Source organism: Euprymna scolopes, chromosome 14 (assembly GCF_053919585.1).
Source record: "Euprymna scolopes isolate OS-2025 chromosome 14, ASM5391958v1, whole genome shotgun sequence".
NCBI classification, from domain to species: Eukaryota; Metazoa; Mollusca; class Cephalopoda; order Sepiida; family Sepiolidae; genus Euprymna; species Euprymna scolopes.
In genome coordinates this window covers 96,135,323-96,152,822 of record NC_136495.1, presented here as the reverse complement: position 1 = coordinate 96,152,822, position 17,500 = coordinate 96,135,323, and the positions used below count along the sequence as shown (strand labels likewise).

General features: G+C 34.5%; 1 protein-coding gene across 9 annotated transcripts in view; it reads left to right on the top strand.

Moving 5' to 3' along the window:
• Positions 1–17,500, top strand: part of LOC145293177 (interferon-induced GTP-binding protein Mx1-like) — a 200,974-nt gene that overhangs the window by 136,606 nt on the left and 46,868 nt on the right. For all 9 annotated transcript variants that reach the window (XR_013869679.1, XM_080139650.1, XM_080139648.1 and 6 more), the window contains 2 exons: positions 7,284–7,464; positions 11,091–11,323. Coding sequence is in view for 8 of the 9 variants with exons in the window: in XM_080139650.1 (XP_079995776.1) it covers positions 7,284–7,464; positions 11,091–11,323 (414 nt within the window). In the remaining variant the exon portion in view is untranslated. The remainder of the gene's footprint in view (positions 1–7,283; positions 7,465–11,090; positions 11,324–17,500) is intronic.

Here is a 17,500-nt window from a genome sequence, read left to right as displayed (position 1 = left end):
TTGAATTAATTTTTTAAAATATAAACAAAGCTTTGACTATAATGATAAAGCACTAATTTGACGCCGAATCGTCCCCCAACCAAATCGTTTATGCCAGATCAGCCAAGCTGTAACAGCCACACTGAAACATACCAAACACCAAAATCTGGGTTCCCGATGGGTGCATAATAGTTTATACAGGAGGAGTTCATAGGCAAAGGAAAGCATGGAAGGAAGTTATAAGGATGGATTTGGAAGAAAGAAGGATAAATAAAGACCTGGTCAGAAATAGGTTAGTTTGGAAATCAATTTCTAAAAGCAATCCAAATATGCTAAAGATTGGTACAGGTAAACTAAAATCGAATGGTTTTCTTGTGTGATATCATAAACTGCCTCCAACCCTCACAGCTGGGACCAGCATTCCTGGCAGTGTGCTGAGAGAAGATCTGATGTATCCAAATTCTGGTTCAAAGTACATATATTTTAGTGACAGTGGCTGTTAGGATAGGTGGAGAGATTTTGAGGTACGCGGGGCGAAGTAGAGTCTGATCAACAGTGAATAATTACAATAAGAAGATCGATGAGATACTCAGAGAGAATTTTAGCTGATATCCTAAACTTGCAAATTGTAAAGTCGGCTGCTGACTGCATTAGAATTCCGAAATGGCCAAAGTGATGATGAAGAAAAATCATTCCTTTGTGTTTGAGATACAGTTGTCATTTGGGGGATGTCTGCAAAGTTATACATTTTATCATGCTTAAATTAAAAAAAAAATAAATGTAAATATTTTTTAAACTACAGTCAAGCTTTATGAAAATTGATATCAATATGTTCCTGCAATTTGAGGTGTATTGGCTTAAGAATGCAATATTTTTATCTTATAATCTTAAGTTTGAAATAGCATTTTTATCACAAAGTAAATGGAATCATTTTGGGAATACTATTTCTTTTACAACATTACTAATTGCCAAAACTCAGATTTAGAATTTTAGTGTTAGACGGCTTACATCTACTAGTGTCCCCTCAGCTAACTTCTGATTTCACTCCAGTTTAGTAGTGCATCCATGTTTCATCCATTGTCATATATTGATGCAAAAACAACTTTTTATTGGTTGAAACAGTTACAAACAATGTTCTGAACCATCAAACCATCATTGCTGTTTTTAATCAACTGTGAACAAACAATGTGCATCTCTCTTGTTAACGAATGTTCACACAAAATAGTGAATACACTGACTTTTGCGATCTTCAACTTCTATGCTGTCTCATGCAATTCAATTCATGATCAGCCCAATCAAGTTCCTGGAGAAATAATGCTGAATGCTCAAGTCACTCAAATATATGACTGTTTTCAGGTCAGCATACCACTTCTCCACTATTGATTATAACAGAGTAGAGTCCAAATAACACTTATAAAGCCATTGATTTACTTGGAACGTATTTTTCTTATCAGATGAAATTTTTTCATTATTTTTAAAATTTGTATCCGTTCCTTCACTTGAATAACTGTAATTTATAAACTAATAATCTGATTAGGCATACATTTTGAAGGTTAGTACTTTATAAAATAAATCATATGGATTGTTTAATTAGTAGCCATCAATCTATATGCCAGGCCAGGGACTTATTTACTGATGTTATTTGAATTATTCTGACTGTTTCTCAGATTAAACGAAAACAGATTTGTTAATTAAAATATTAGCCTCTATAAAAATGGATAAATAATTACCTCACACACACACACACACACACACACACACACACACACACACACACACACACACACACACACATATATATACTAGCATGGATACCCAGCGTTGCCAGGGTCGACATGAAGTTCGGTTTGGCCACACCTGCTATACTAAGAATATTGAGCAGTTTTCATTATTATATGTCAGTTCAATCGTTACCCCAACAAAGCGTTCAAAAATAAAAGAACAAATGAAAATAGAAAAATGTACCCCCCCCTTCCCGAAAAAATAAGTACGTGACAAACTCTCCACCAGATATTTCGGCAGAAGGAATACGAAGATATTGAGTACCTTTTTATGACTATATTCCAATTTAAGCGAATTTCTTTTATGCTACCTCAGTCTGGAAAGATTTGTATTTAGTTTGTTGCAACGAAAACAAACTGTAAATAATTCAGTCTAAAAAAAATACCAAAATAGAATTTGTGTTAACGAAAGACATGTTTTTATGTTATATAAATGATGAGTTATGACTTATTGTCTTATTAAAAGAATAAAACTTAGCAGTTATGATGTCAAAAAAATGTGAAGAAAAAAAAAACTGGTAAAAAAATGTAAATAAAAATTTTTTCGTTTTTGTTTTAAATAAAGAATCGTAGTTGAATTGGATTGTTTGTTTATTTTAAAATAAAAATCCACTGGACCACAACGTTAATTGTGAAATCATGGAAATTATTTTATTTAAACTAATTAAAAAAATAATGCTTGAAAGTTTTTAGTTTTAATATCCGCCGAAAAAGAAAACAGATGAGACGTTGCAAGCTTGTCTTTGTTTTATTGTTATTTCCATGGCAAGTGCTCGTCTGAGATCCAATCTCTGGTCCCCTCTTGCCAATCTTTTTCAAAAAACACCCGTCTAACTGAAACCACTGTCAATAACTTTCCCCAATCTTTAACTGTGCCTAAATCAAAATGAAGATTCCACGAACAATGCTTCTTTCTTAAAACTGCATGCCTGTGAAACTCTCTTCCGTTTGCCTATTTCCCATCTGACTACAATTTGGTTGTCTTCAAGTCCAACATAAACAAGTTCTTGATGAACTGCCCCCTTAACTACTGTGATATTGCCTGGGTCTTGATAAGTGGTGACTCCTATGTAAATAAAAAAATTTTAAAAAACCTGTGTACCCATACAAAATGGGAAATTAAACCTATAAGAAACATATATTTTGGAACATTTTCCATTGCGCCAATTTGAGCCAAAGCAACGCGTGACAGGGTACAGTTAGTAAGTATATATATATATATATATATATATATATATATATATATATATATATATATATATATATATATATAATGCTTGTATCTACATGTGTGATGTTTGTGTGTTTACTATAGAAAAAAACAAAGAAAAATGTTTTCATTTATTGCTGCACATTATTTTACAAAAAAATAAATATTTATTCATGAAATTTACCATAAATTGATTTATTATTATTATTATTATTATTATTATTATTATTGGCTCACAAGGAGCTTTCACACATGTCTTCAGAGACCTTTCCCTGAAAACAGACTGTGGTGTTCACTGGAAGCTGAGTGACAACAAGTCTCCCCAGGTTTCCAGTACTCTCCACCTCTTTCAATAACATTTGCAAATAAATTTGCATTTTTGCAACAGCTGCTTGCCATGGATTTATCGTTGGCAGCAGCTATTGGTCTTTGCTGGGATTTGAGTGGCACTAAGCCTCCCCAACATCCCAGTTCTTGTTGCACTTATTCAGCTGAGGTCTGTTCAGTTCATCGGTCTTTCCTTCCTCCTTGACTATTTGGTTATTTGGTCTTGCTGTTTGGGGGAGGGTAATGGGGTTAGGGTTGGGTTAGAGAGCTTATAGATATGCGGTTTCAGTGTTCTTGGTTCCATGTAGTGTTTCATGTTTTGCCTTTGCAGCAGTTTGTCTGGCCTTCACTTGTTGCTCATGTGTGTTAGTTTCCACATTTGAGGGTTTTTCTTAATATTTCAGCTGTTTTCATGATTGTTGTTCGTTGTATTTTTCAAGTCATTCTTTAGATTTCAATTTCTTCTATTCTTTTTTCAAAGTTTTTCGGGATTGTTCCTAGTGCTCCTACTATTATAGGTATTATTTTGATTTTCTTCATCTTCCATATCCCTTTCTCTGACTAGCTCTGTGTATTTGCTCCGTTTCTCCTTTTCTTTGATATTCACCCTGTGGTCAGCTGGAACAGCAAAGTCTATGATTTGTCAAGATTTTTCTTTCTTGTTAGTTATTACAACATCCGGTCTTCTTGCTTGGATGGGTCTATCAGTTTGTATGTCCATATCCCATAGGATTTTGTGCTTCTCGTTTTCAAGTACTGTTGCCGGCTTATGCTTGTACCACTTATCTGTGCATTTGACATGCAGTTGTTTGCATAATTCCCAGTGTACAATCCTTCTCACTTGGTTGTGTCTGTTCTTGTATTCCTTTTGGGCCAGTTTGCTGCATTCACTTATTATATGGTTTATCGTCTCGTCTCTTTGTTCAAAGAGTCTGCATTTGCTGTTTTCTTGTGTTTTGTCAATCTTTGCTTTGATGTGGTTGGTTCTTATCGAGTTGTCTTTTGCTCCGGTTATTAGGGACTCAGTTTCTTGGCTTAGGTATTCTTGTCGCATCCATGTCCAGGTGTTTTCATTATTTTCATCTTTTATCATCCTTATGAATCTTCCGTGTAGTTGTTTCTCTTCCCACTTTTCTTGTCTTTTTTCCCTGTCTCTCGCTGCTATGATTATTCTTTCAGTGTTTTGTATTAAGTATTTTTCTAGTACTTTTTTGCTGTCATTCACACAGTCTTCTATATTAACCAGTCCCCTCCCGTTGTCTTTCCTTTTTACGTAGAGTCGGTCAACATCGTCCTTTGTGTTGTGCATGGTCATGAGTTTCCTGGTCTTCTGATCGAGTTGTGTCAGTTCTCCTTTAGTCCACCTTATGAACAGTTCAGATTATCTTACTAGTGATACTGCCCATGTATTTATGCTTGTTATCAAGTTTCTGCAATATAATTTGGTTGTGAGAAGTTTTCTTGTTCTCCTGAGGTATTCCTTTCCAATTCTCTATTTCATTTCTGTTGCTTTGATGGTATTTATAGGCGTTTTGTTCCCCGAGTGCCCTCATCTCCGTTTGGTTGGGTAGTTCCATGCCTTCTGTCGTCTCTAGTTTTCCCTTTCTTATAACTAGTAGTGCACACTTTTCCATACCAAACTCCATTTGGATATCTTGGCTGAAGATTCTGGTGGTATTTATTAATGTCTCTAGTTCATTTTTGATCCTTGCAAAGAGTTTCAGATCGTCCATATACATCAGGTGGTTCATTTTTTCCTCCGTGTTAGAGAACTTGTATCCGGCTTGGCACTTTCTCAGTATATTGTTCAGGTGCATCATGGCTATGATGAACAGTAATGGTGATAATGAATCTCTTTGGAAGATAGCTCTTTGCATGTCGATTTCTGTTATGTGTTGTCCATCAGTTGTCAGTTTCAGTCTCCATGTTCTCATTGCGTTTTCAATCACTTTGATGATCCTGTTTGGTATTTTATAAATTTTTAAGCATTCTATTATCCATGCTCGAGGGATCCTGTCAAATGCTTTTTTGTAGTCAATCGATGTCATTACCAAATTCTTTCTTCTTCTTTTTACCTCCTTTAGAATCTTTTGGTCTATATATAGCAAATCATGTGTTCCTCTTTTTCCTTTCTGGCATCCTTTCTGTTTCTCAGGGAGAAGTCCCCGATTATTCAGGGAGTGGTAGATTTGTTCCTTCAGTTGTGCTGTCAATATTTTCCACAAAGTGGGTAAGCATATGATAGACCTATAATTGCTGGGGACGGTTTCTTTCTCTGTGCCCTTCTGTATCAATGTAGTTCTGCCTTTTGTCATCCAAGCTGGTACGTTTGTTTTCTGTATACATCTTTTCATGTTTTAAGCTAGTTTTTTGTGTAGAGTTGTAAATTTTTTGAACCAGTAAACAAGTCACTAATATAGTATCCCATTATGTCCTGGTGCTCTCCAGTTTGCTATTTTTCCTATGGTTTTCTTTATGGTTTCTTTGTCTGAATTCATTCACTGTTCCTTCTTCAATTTGTTGTAACTCTTTTTTCATGTCTTTCAGCCATTCGGCATTTCTGTTGTAGTCTTGTCGTTCTTCCCATATCTTACTCCAATAGAGTTTTGTTTCTGTTGGGTTTGGTTGTTCCGTTTTTGTTTTCACATTTTGCTAGAATTGGCTTTCATTGTTTTCAAATATCCTGTTTTACTTGCATTGTTCAGATTTATATTTATATCTTCCTTCTTTTGCTGCTATTTTTTGGTTCAGATCTTTGTGTTTCTTGTTTAGCCTCTCCCTGCTAGTCACATTTTCAATTTTCATCTTTCTCCACGTCGCTTTCTTCCTGTTTATCGTTTTGGCTTCTTTTTTATTTGTTTATTTGGGTTTCTAACCTTATTTCCCATCCAGGTTTTGTTGATGAATCTTTCCCCGGTTGTTTTTCTGATTTGAACTTCATACTTACCATCTTGGCTCCTGCATAAATTAAATTGTTTAAGTCTGTGATTGTATCTGTTGTGATTTGTGGGGGGAGCTTGTTAACCTTCTTTGTTTCTCTTTTTAATTTCTTCTTTTCTTGATTTCTTAGAGATGGGAGCTTTGTTTTTTTCTTGTTCATGAACTGTATTATTTTTCCTATTTCATCTGCTTCTTCCTCTGTTAGTTCTGTTTTATTGTTCTTGGTTCCCTCGTTTGTAGGATCAAGTCTTTGCAGGTTCTCCATCTGTGGTGTTTCTACTTGTGTGGCTTTTACAGGTGCGGTTCCAGTGGGGGCTGCTTCATGGTCAATTTCCTCATTTACTTTTCGTTGTATTTCTGTTAGTTCCAGTTTTGAGAGCCAGCCTCTCTTTAGTATCAGTCTTGCTTGGCCTGCAAGTCTTTGTTCTGTTGTATGGCAATCACTGGACTTGTCCCAAAGCTCTTTCATTTGTTTCTAATAGCCTCCATATCTATACTTAGGATCGCTTCTATAATAGCATTCCATGACGAGTCTGTTCTCTTTCATTGTCCATTTCTTCCTTTGGGTTTTTCTTTTTTGATGGTAATCTTGGCTGTGCTGTGTTTGGTTTGTATCATTTTGATCCCTGAGATTAAAGGTTATACTTACTTGTTCAGCATCTGTGTTATCTGTGTTTCTGAAATGAGAAAGTGAGCCAGCATTCTCAGGATGATGACCGGGTCCCCCATGCTGGCTATCAAGGGAGCACTTGCCGATCATGACACCCAGATCTTTCTTCTGGGTACCACCTTTATTATTATTATTGTAATATTTCCATTGAAATTACTACACAATAAATGTTTTCTATCATGATGCTTTCTTTTTTTCTCGCATTTTTAAATTTGATCAGTGCTCGGTATATTTCGGTGATTTATGTAACCTATTGGAATATACTGATGCAACATCCACAAAAAATTGGTCATTCTATGCATAAGTATTTAAAAATTAAACCCATTAATTTTACCTAAAACACTTAAAAACTTTCATATTTTTTTTTTATTTCCAGAAAACCAATGAATTTCTGAAATTATTTTATGACTTAACTGAAGGAAAATACTACATGGACGATATAGAAAAAATTGAAAATAAGATGTCACCCAATCGTGAAAAAATTAATATAAGGTTAATTCCACATGCTCGAAACACTTTGCATACGTTCCATAACATGTTGGTTCACACCGCGCCAGGTTTGTTACAAATCATTTCTCACATTTTTATAAGTTTGTTTAGAAAGTGTGTGACACATTGAGTGAAACATTTTCTTTTTGTTATCACATTTTAAGAACAAAACATTATATTAATGCAGATGTGCCCCAGGAGTTTATTCTTAGACCTTTATTTTTCCTGATTTTTATAAATGACCTCTCTGATAAAATTTGTGTTTTAGATCAGTATATTTGCTGATGACACCATGCTCTATAGTAGACATAAGGATAAAATGAATGCAGAATCCCTAGAAAATAACCTTCAATCTATAGTGGAAGTGGGCCATAAATGGTTGGTAATATTTAATACTACTAAGTGGGCCATAAATGGTTGGTAATATTTAATACTACTTTCCTTTAACAATTATAAAAAACCTTCTTAACCACCAATTGTCATGACAAATAACACCCTAGTTGAGAGCACATCTTTCAAACTTAACAATCTGATATTTACAGGTAACATGAATTGGAACAAATACATTGAGGTCATTGCCAAGGCTGCTGCAAAGAAGGTGGAATCACTTTACTGTACTAGAAAATTACTCATACCAGAGAGCTGCTTTTACAAATCAATAATTTGCCCATGCATGTAGTATTGTTGCTACATTTGGGCTGGAGCATTTACAACTAGTCTTTCGCTCTTAGACATGGTCCAAAAATGAGCCTCAAATTTAATAGATCCTGCACTATCACCCAAATTACCAATTCCTGTTCTTTTACTGCACTGTCATAACCCTGTGCCTGTTTTACAAGTACTTTAATAGAATGTTCTCTGATAAACTCATAGCACTAATTCCTCCTTGATGTACACACACCCGACTAACCTGGCAAGCAGCAAAATCCCACCCCTTCATTGTAGAGGTCCTTAGATGCTGGAAAGCCATCTACTAGACTGCTAGACTTTGGAATTACCTACCTGTTTCCTGATTCCCTGACTATACTAACGTGCTGAAGTTTAAATATAATGTGAACAGACATTTCACTACTCAACTCCCCTCAATCACCTGTTAGACATGATCCAAAATAGTACCACTTGTGTTCTATTACATTCCAACTGGCAACATGCCTTGTTTTGACAGTGAAAATGAGTAAATAAAAAATCCAAAACATAATGACAGATTATTAACTTGAACTAATAAAAATTCTCTCAACAATATTGTCCGATGGGCTCCAGACAAAACTGACTTCCTGTCAATCTTCGAACCTGTTGGCATCAATAAAGGAAATGTCGAACAGTCTGATGGTGTGACAGTATTTCCATTTGCAAATGACAAGTCACTAATATAGGATACAATTTGTGTTGGCACTCTGTACCCTCATTAGTAACAGAATCGGCAATAAACTCTGGATGCATAAGAACATCAGAACTGAGCTAGCCTGTCTGGAAAGTAGTGTTGATGAGTTGCTGTCCACTACCTGAAAGGTGATTCTTGCCACAGTGGAGTGTTACTGAGCTCAAAGGTTGAAGTAAGGATCTATCATACAGCCTTAATGTTTTAATTAGGTTTCTTAGTTTGTTCTTGTAATCATCAAAGTTTTGTGTGTTCAGGAATTAAACAAATACCGTTGGTATATGGTGTTTTGTTTTGGTTCAAAATAATTTGTAAGTCCTTCCAAACATTTTTTGTGTGTCTACTCGTTCCTTTGCAAACATTGGCAGGTTTTTGTATATTTGCAGACATTCCTTGCCAATTAGAGAAAGAAGAATACCTATTTGTTTCTTTTTCCCCAATTTTCATTGTGGCCGCATAGTTTTCTTATGTTAGCTTGAAAAGTTCTCTTGTAAATCGATGCCCATTTCCATCTTTACTAGTGGTGGAATTGCATATGCCATGTTTAATTACCAAAGAATATTTTAAAAAATGTTCCGATAAAATGTTTCTTCTGTTTGAATAGATGAGTGTACATAGGAGTAAAATAAACACAAGAATCCGAACTAGAGTGTGTACATTTTGCTAAATGAGTAAAAATATCCACAAAGTATGTATATGTTATTCTAGAAAAAAATATTACTTCATTACATCATATAATCGAGCAAATGCTGAGAAAACACAAAGCTGTCTGATAGGTTTAAATACCAGAATTTTTATTCACTAAAACATACAAGCCTAAAGCTGGTTGTGTTTTATACCATTTCATAGTCAATTGTAGCCATAGCTAGGTACTTCATGACAGGGAGGCTAAGAAATATAATATATTCAAGAAATATAATATATACAAGAAATATAATATATTAAAAAAAAATAATATACTAAAGAAATATAATAAATTAATAAGAAATATATTATATGAATAAGCTAAAGAAATATAATTAAATTTGAAAAATATTTGGGAAAGGTAATCTTTAAGAATATGCAGCCATGATTAGTCACCATTTGTAAAACTGAGATTGTGTAAAAACTCAAAATGAATGAGTTGTGTATGAAATGAAAGTTAGCTTTTAACCTTTCAGCCCCTTGACACCTTTCAAAATAAAAATTATGAACATGATGATATTTTGAATTTTCAATATGTTATCCTGATTAGAAACGTTTCTTTTTTTTTCTTTAAAAATTATTTGCATTGAGGTAGAATAATCCTGTTATAAAAGGAGTCATCCTTTTTCTAGTAACAATGATAGTAACAATATCATAGATGTAATGTATATACATTCAGAACACATGTAGAGGGTGATTGAAAAGTAACTCCCTATTTTTAAATAAATACAATTTATTTTTTAAATCAAATTTATACAATTACTGAATATGAGAAGAAAGTATAATGCATGGACTTTTATTTTAAATTCAATATGTGCACCTTCATTCACCACCAGCTTTTCAAGTTAACCGTGTTTTGCACCAAGTGATTTCGCAAGAAACTCTTGCGGAATGGTAATCATGACTTCATGTAATCGCCTTTCAAGTTGTAAATTTCTTGTGGTTTGATTAAGTAGACTTACTTTTTCAGCCAACCCCAGAAAAAAGTTGCAGGATGTTAAATCAGGACTTAACACCTCCACATTGTCTTTCTCATGAGAAATACTACAGAATGATATCAGAAAATTAAGCAGACGTGTTAAGGCTGGCTTTGTCCAACTCACCAAATCATAATGAAATTTCCCAGGTAGCATAATGCCTTCCTTTTTTTTTAAGATTACTAAAACTTAGCACAGGTTAACTTACTTACCATAGAAAATAATACCTATCATAATTAATAATAATCTGTCAATAAATAATGAAAACAAAAAGAAACTAAGAAACACTTATTTTACTTACATATCCGACATTTGAATTATAAACAGAAATTGCATTATATCTTTTTAAATGTCTAAAATCTCATCTAATCAATTCCATGATGCTATGCACAATTTGAATACTAACGGCTTTTATTGTTCTGAAATAAAATGAAGACATTTTTTTCACATTACAAACACAACCAGTATATTTTTAAATATTGCGGTATTTTATTTTCTTCAAATCACTTATCCCGAAGAAGTATTGAAATAAAAACAAAATGTTGATGAATATATAATTTTTGGTTTGTTCTTTTTTTCATCTCTCCATTTTGTTGGAATATTACTTCCATAATTTTCATTAAAAAATATATGTATATAATGATTTTTTTTTCAGAGGATTCAATTGACAAGGCAGTAGAGCACCTACTGGAAACTGGACAAGGAAAAGAACCACGTGAATTCCTTTCATATGATACCTTTAAGAAGATAGCTCTTAAATTTGTCAAAAAAACACAGCCTCATATCCAAACAGTTATGAATAATATCTATAATAATTTGCACTCAGTGTTGAATGTTTTGGCAGATTACTATTTTGGAAAATATCCCGTATTTAAAGCTGATTTATTGGTATGTAAATACTATTTTTTAAATTCAATTTTTCCTTTTATTTAATAACTCATCTATCTTTTGTTGTAGGATATAAAATTTTACTCTTTACTTTTAGTACTAACTAGCAGAGATACCCGGCGTTGTCCGGGTCCACAAATAATAAATAGAAGAAATGCAGTTCTGTATGTACCTTCTGGGAAGGTTGGGCATGGGACCAGCACCCTCACCCTGTAAAAAGAACTCCTCGCTACAAAAGCATCTACAAAGTTGTAGATGGCTTATGTCCCTCAGGGGCTCAAAGGCTATGGATGGGATGGAGTTCCGTTTGGACACACCTGCTATACTAAGGATATTGAACACTTTTTCATTACTATATGTCAATTCCATTGTGGGCAATGTCGATAAAATTTTCTTGTAAATTCTACAACAGTTCTACCCCCATCCCTCTCTGAGTATATGGAAGGGGAATTTGTTAGCTGTACTTTAATGTAACAATTTCAAAAACAAAAGATACAGTAAAAATTTGATCAGATAAAAACACAAATATGTAAAAAAGAAGTACCTCTTCAGTAGTTCTACCTCCAGCCCCAAATCAGATTATGGGAAGGGAAAGGTAAACAAAAGATTAAGAGAAGAAACTATTCTTAGGATATTGAGCACTTTTTGATGACTATATACCACTTTCTATACCATGCAAAGCGATTTTCTTAAATGCTGCCTAAATCTAGAAAGATTTCTTTGTACGGTCTGTTGCAACGGCCATGTTATTTTGTGTGTGGTTATCTCGTCAGCATCAGACAAAGCCAAACTCTTTGTCAAGAACTTTGCAGCTAATTCTACCCTTTGCGATCAAGGCCGCCAACCCCCAATATTTCCTCCTGTATCAGAAAACACGCTATGTGATATACGTATATCTGTACGTGATGTTGCCAAGCTAATCAAAAACCTTGATTCCAGTAAAGCAACTGGCCCTGACGGTATTCCAATTATAGTACTCAAAAAACTTCAACCTGAACTAGCGCCCATACTTACAAAACTATTTAAACGTTGTCTTAAGGAGAATAGTTTCCCATCTCCCTGGAAAATTTCATCAGTATGCCCTGTATTTAAGAATTCAGGTGGTCGCTCATCCCCCTCTCAGTACAGGCCAATAAGTCTCCTGTGCATCATGAGTAAGTTGCTGGAATCTGTGTTAAATACAGAAGTAATCAACCATCTCAACAAAAATAACCTTCTTAGTGACACTCAATATGGTTTCCGTTCTGCTAGATCTACAGCAGATGTGCTTACAGTTATATCTCATAGGATTAGCACATCTCTCGACGGAGCAACCTTTCTAGGGCAATTGCTCTTGACATATCTAAGGCCTTTGATAGGGTATGGCATAAAGGTTTACTTCATAAGCTCTCTAGCTATGGTATTGCTGGAAATGTCTTCTCAATTATTAAATCATTTCTTTCTGATAGGTTCATAAGAGTAGTAGTTGAGGGGCAAAAATCAGAAGCTCACAGTATTAATGCCGGTGTCCCTCAGGGGTCCATCCTGGGCCCAACTCTTTTCCTGATCTACATTAATGATCTTCCAAATCACATCCTTACATCATTTATAGACATCTATGCTGACGACACTACCATTTATGGTAGCACATCTAAGACAGTAAATGACCAAGTTCTCTCCAATTCTCTCTCCTCTGATCTTGAGCACGTAGTACAATGGGGTAAGGAGTGGCTCGTTACTTTTAATGCATCTAAAACCAAGCTTCTCTCTTTACATCATCAACATTCTGATCCACATCTGGCATCAATTGAAATGAATGGCTCTCGTCTTCAGGAGGCCTCAAGTTTTGACAAGCTTCTGGGCTTGACCATTACTCCTGATCTGAAATGGAACACGTACATCAAATCTGTTGCCAAGGCCGCTGGAAAAATGGTGAGATCTTTCTATCGATCCAGTAGATATCTCACTGCTGATGCTATTTTCTATCTATATAAGAGCCAGGCACGTCCAAGGATGGAATACTGTTGCCACATTTGGGCAGGAGCTGCTAGAAAGGACTTGTCCTGCCTTGATAGAGTTCAAAATAGACTTCGTAGCCTCGTAGGAGATGTCCTTTTCTCTTCCTTGCAACCTCTATCTCACAGAAGAGATGTTGCGAGTTTGTCTCTGATGTATCGTTATTTTCATGGAAAGTGTTCGACTGAGCTTCAATCTATGGTCCCCCCCCTCGCCAAACTTTCACAAGAAACACTTGTCTAGCTGTAAACACTATCAATAATTCCCCCCACTCTTTATCTGTGCCTAAACCTAAACGTAGATTCCATGAACAAAGCTTCTTTCTTAGAACTGCACGCCTGTGGAATTGTCTTCCGTTTTCTTGCTTTCCGGCTGACTACAATATGGTTGTGTTCAAGTCTAACGTAAATAAGTTCTTGATGAGCCGTTCCATATAAGTTATCAAATTTACCAAATTTTCATTACTAATGATTACTATATTGTCCAATTTCTACTGTACACTCTTTAACCCTTATCCTTGAGTGGCCTCTTGGCCTTGATAATGTGGTGATGCCTATGTAAAAAAAAAAAAAAAAAAAATCTCAGCATGGTCTGTAAACTTTAGAATTTTGTTCTGTGTCTCCTTCTAAGATAGAAGAGAAAAAACTTAAAAATAAAACAAATTGAAATTAATTCAATTTTCAAAATAACAAAATAGAAATAAAGAAAATAGAAAGTTATTTTCAGCACTTCGCAAATCACACAAGTTTTTTTTTCCTCGGTCTGGAAGGATTTCTCTTTCACTCACCATGGACAGGAATGATCGGTGTCCTAAATTCTCAATCCTTACATTGGTTTTTAATGTATATGTTAATCAATATAACGCCAAAGTACTCCAACCACAAAAAAAAATTGTATCATTTTATTTTTTGTTGTTTTTTATTAAGTTGGGTCTACATCACACTAAAAGTTGGATTAGATTTAAGCATGCGAAAGTTTCAGATTTTTAAGGTGAACATTTTCGATTTACAAGTCATTTTTCATTACATTTTAAAACACCAACTTGGTCAGTTTTCACGATAAACAAATAAATGTTGCATTTTTACCCATGTTTTCGGGGTCATGAAATGGTTGCCAGTGATGTTGAATCATCCCTTATATCATATCTATGGTTACCCTGATCCCACTTTGATTCACATAGTCATAATTTTTTTTCAAAGTTGTTCATACTTCCTTCTCATCATCATCATCTATGACTTGATCATTTTTCATATTGTCACAATTACCATCTTGGCAATGTCCACATGCACTGGTACATTCTTGCCCATGCCTTCTGCAGGTACACCTTAAGGTATTGCATCCTTCCAAATAGTTGCAGTTAATCATCTGAATCAGTTTTTCTGGAGTAAGACTTATCTGTCATCACTGGAATAAGTTTGTCTTGTTTGCTTTTTTTTTTTTACTGTTGTTCACCCCAAACAAGGCATATTGCCATTGAGGCATGAAGGACTACTGTGATAGGGACTAGATTTAAAGTCGACAACTTAGGTGGAGAGTTGGGTAGCAAGATGTTCGCTCTCATCACACTTAATAAATATCTCTACAGTGAAGAGGTCAGATCATATTAGTACAGTTCAGTAAGTTCATTAAGCACATTCCATGAAAATACTTGTAAAACAAGTACAGAGATGCAACATTGCTACAATTTGACAAAGGCTGATGCTTAACAAACATTGCATGATGTATTAAGTTATAAATTCATTTTTTTTCCTCTTCTCTAAGCAAGAGAAGCTAGTGGTTGGTGCACCAGAAAAATCTGGCAATATGACACTATGTTTGACTGAGGTCATTGCGTGCTGGGGAGTAGGAAAAAACACAGGATAAATAACAAAAGAAAAGGAAGTAGGTTTAGTGAGTAATAAAAGGACTTATTAATAAACAATGGAATTTGTTCTTAACGCAAAGAGAAATGAGAGTGTTTAAATTAGGGCGTGATAAATGGTGATAGCAAAAGGACTAAACAATGGATAGATATATATTTAGTTTTATAACATTGAGTAGCAACAATAGAAACGATTGATGAATAACAAAGCAGGACTTAACAACAGTCAGTGAGTTTTTCTGACAGTCATGAGTTGAGACTTTATGATAGTCAGCGTTAAGAGTTCAGTTGGACTTTGACTACAGTTGGAGACAGGTTGTGGCTTTGGGAAGGTCGGAAAAACTGATGGCAACAAACTAACCCAACCTCAACAAGACCTTAGCATGTAGACACACACACCCAAAGTCCAACTATGATAAGGCCAAAACAAGAACACCGAAAGATAGAGAGCAAAGCCACAGCACACAATGTTAAGGATCCACGGCTTGTCAGTGGGGCCATGTGGGGTCATAGCAACAATTCTCTATAAATGGGTGAATGGTGACTTTATAAAGATCTGATATTGGTAGATATGAAGAGGTTCCTAGCTCAGTAAAGGAAGCATACTTTATTTGCAGTAGACTTGCTAACATCCTCTACATCTTTATTCCACTTCATGTTGCCAAGAATATCAAGTTGGGGAGTCTGAATGTTGGACTGTCAGGAAGGGTGCCATCAGCCATGACAGTCAGTGATTGGAAAAGTTCCTTGTACTTGTGAAAGGAAAGTGCTGTTCTCTTGGCAGCATTGTATACAACCATTCATTTTTTTACCCTATTTTATTACAGACTAAAGGTAATTTTCTAAAGATTCAGCTAATGCCTTGCATGTGTGAACATTCAATTTGTTCTCTTACTGGAAATCATGTAGTGTCATCAGGAAGTATACCTCATCTCTTCAATAGTTGTATTGTGTTTGTGAACATCAAGAATAATATAGGTTTAAATATCAACCCCTGTTGCACACTCATATTGATATGTTGTTTGGATTTATGACTATCGAAAACAACCTGAATCTTACTTTTTAGTTGTGAAATATCTGATTATATTAAATATTCATCCAGTGATACAATATGAGTTGATTTTCCGGAGAAAACCTTTTGTGAGCGTTTGTATTTTTATTCATTTTTTTGACTCACATTCATCCCTAACAAGGCATATTGCCACTTGGACGTAAGAGGCTACTATTTGGGACTATGCTTAGAAAAGATTGACAAGATGTTGGTTTACATTACATTTAAACTTCTGCATATCAGTACAGTCAGGGAAGCAGGTAGCAGGAAGGGAATTTCAAAGTCTAGCTGTTTGAGATAAGAAACTATTAGAGTAGAAAGCTTTCTGGCATTTAGGGACCTCAACAGTGAAGAGGTGTGATTTTGTTGCTAAGCAGGTTTGTCAGTGTATGTACGTTGAGGGGGCACAAGTGCAACGTGTCATCAGAGCACATTCCATTAAAATACTTATAAAACAGGTACAGGGATGCAGCGTTGTGACAGGGGTTGGAGCTTAGTTGATAAAGCAGGACTTGTTAGATTGAAGACTTTTTTTGGGCCCTATCCAAGAGAAAAAAACTAGTGGTAGATGCACCATCCCAGATGTTGTAACAATATTCCATGCATCAGTGAATGATGGCTCTGTTGAGATACAGGATACTCTCAGGTGTGAGTAGTCTTCTAGCCTTTTTCAAAAGCGGTTGTACTTCCTAACTTCTGGTATAGCACTACCGGAAGTGATGACAAGGGAAATCAGTTCCTTCACTTTTTTCTCTCATGCCTATATCTTCCCTGTGCATGTATTCCTTTTTTATTATGTTTTTCCAATCTTTCCTTTTTATTTAATAATCATTGAAAAGTTTTCGATCTTATTTTAATAAAGTATTATTGAAATTAGTTTTATTTTTTTAAGAATTATTGGAGACACTTTTTAAAATATTTAAAACTATTTTTGGAATATTACGTATTGGATACGTTTTTTTATGACGTTTGGAATTTTGTTATTTTGATTTTAATAATTTTATTTTTATACTTTCATAAACATATAGTTATTATATAAATTAAAAAAAAATTATTATAATTTCATAAATATATTTCTTATAAAATTTCAAATAAATAAAAACTTTTATCTTTTAATTTTATTAAAATATTAAAAGTGCAAATATAGACTAAGTGTGTTATTTTTATCTGTATAATTTTGTAAATTTTTATTGTATACTTTTCAATAATGTCCTTTTCTTCTATTTTATTATGTATTGTATATTTTTTATGATGTTTGAAATTTTAGTTA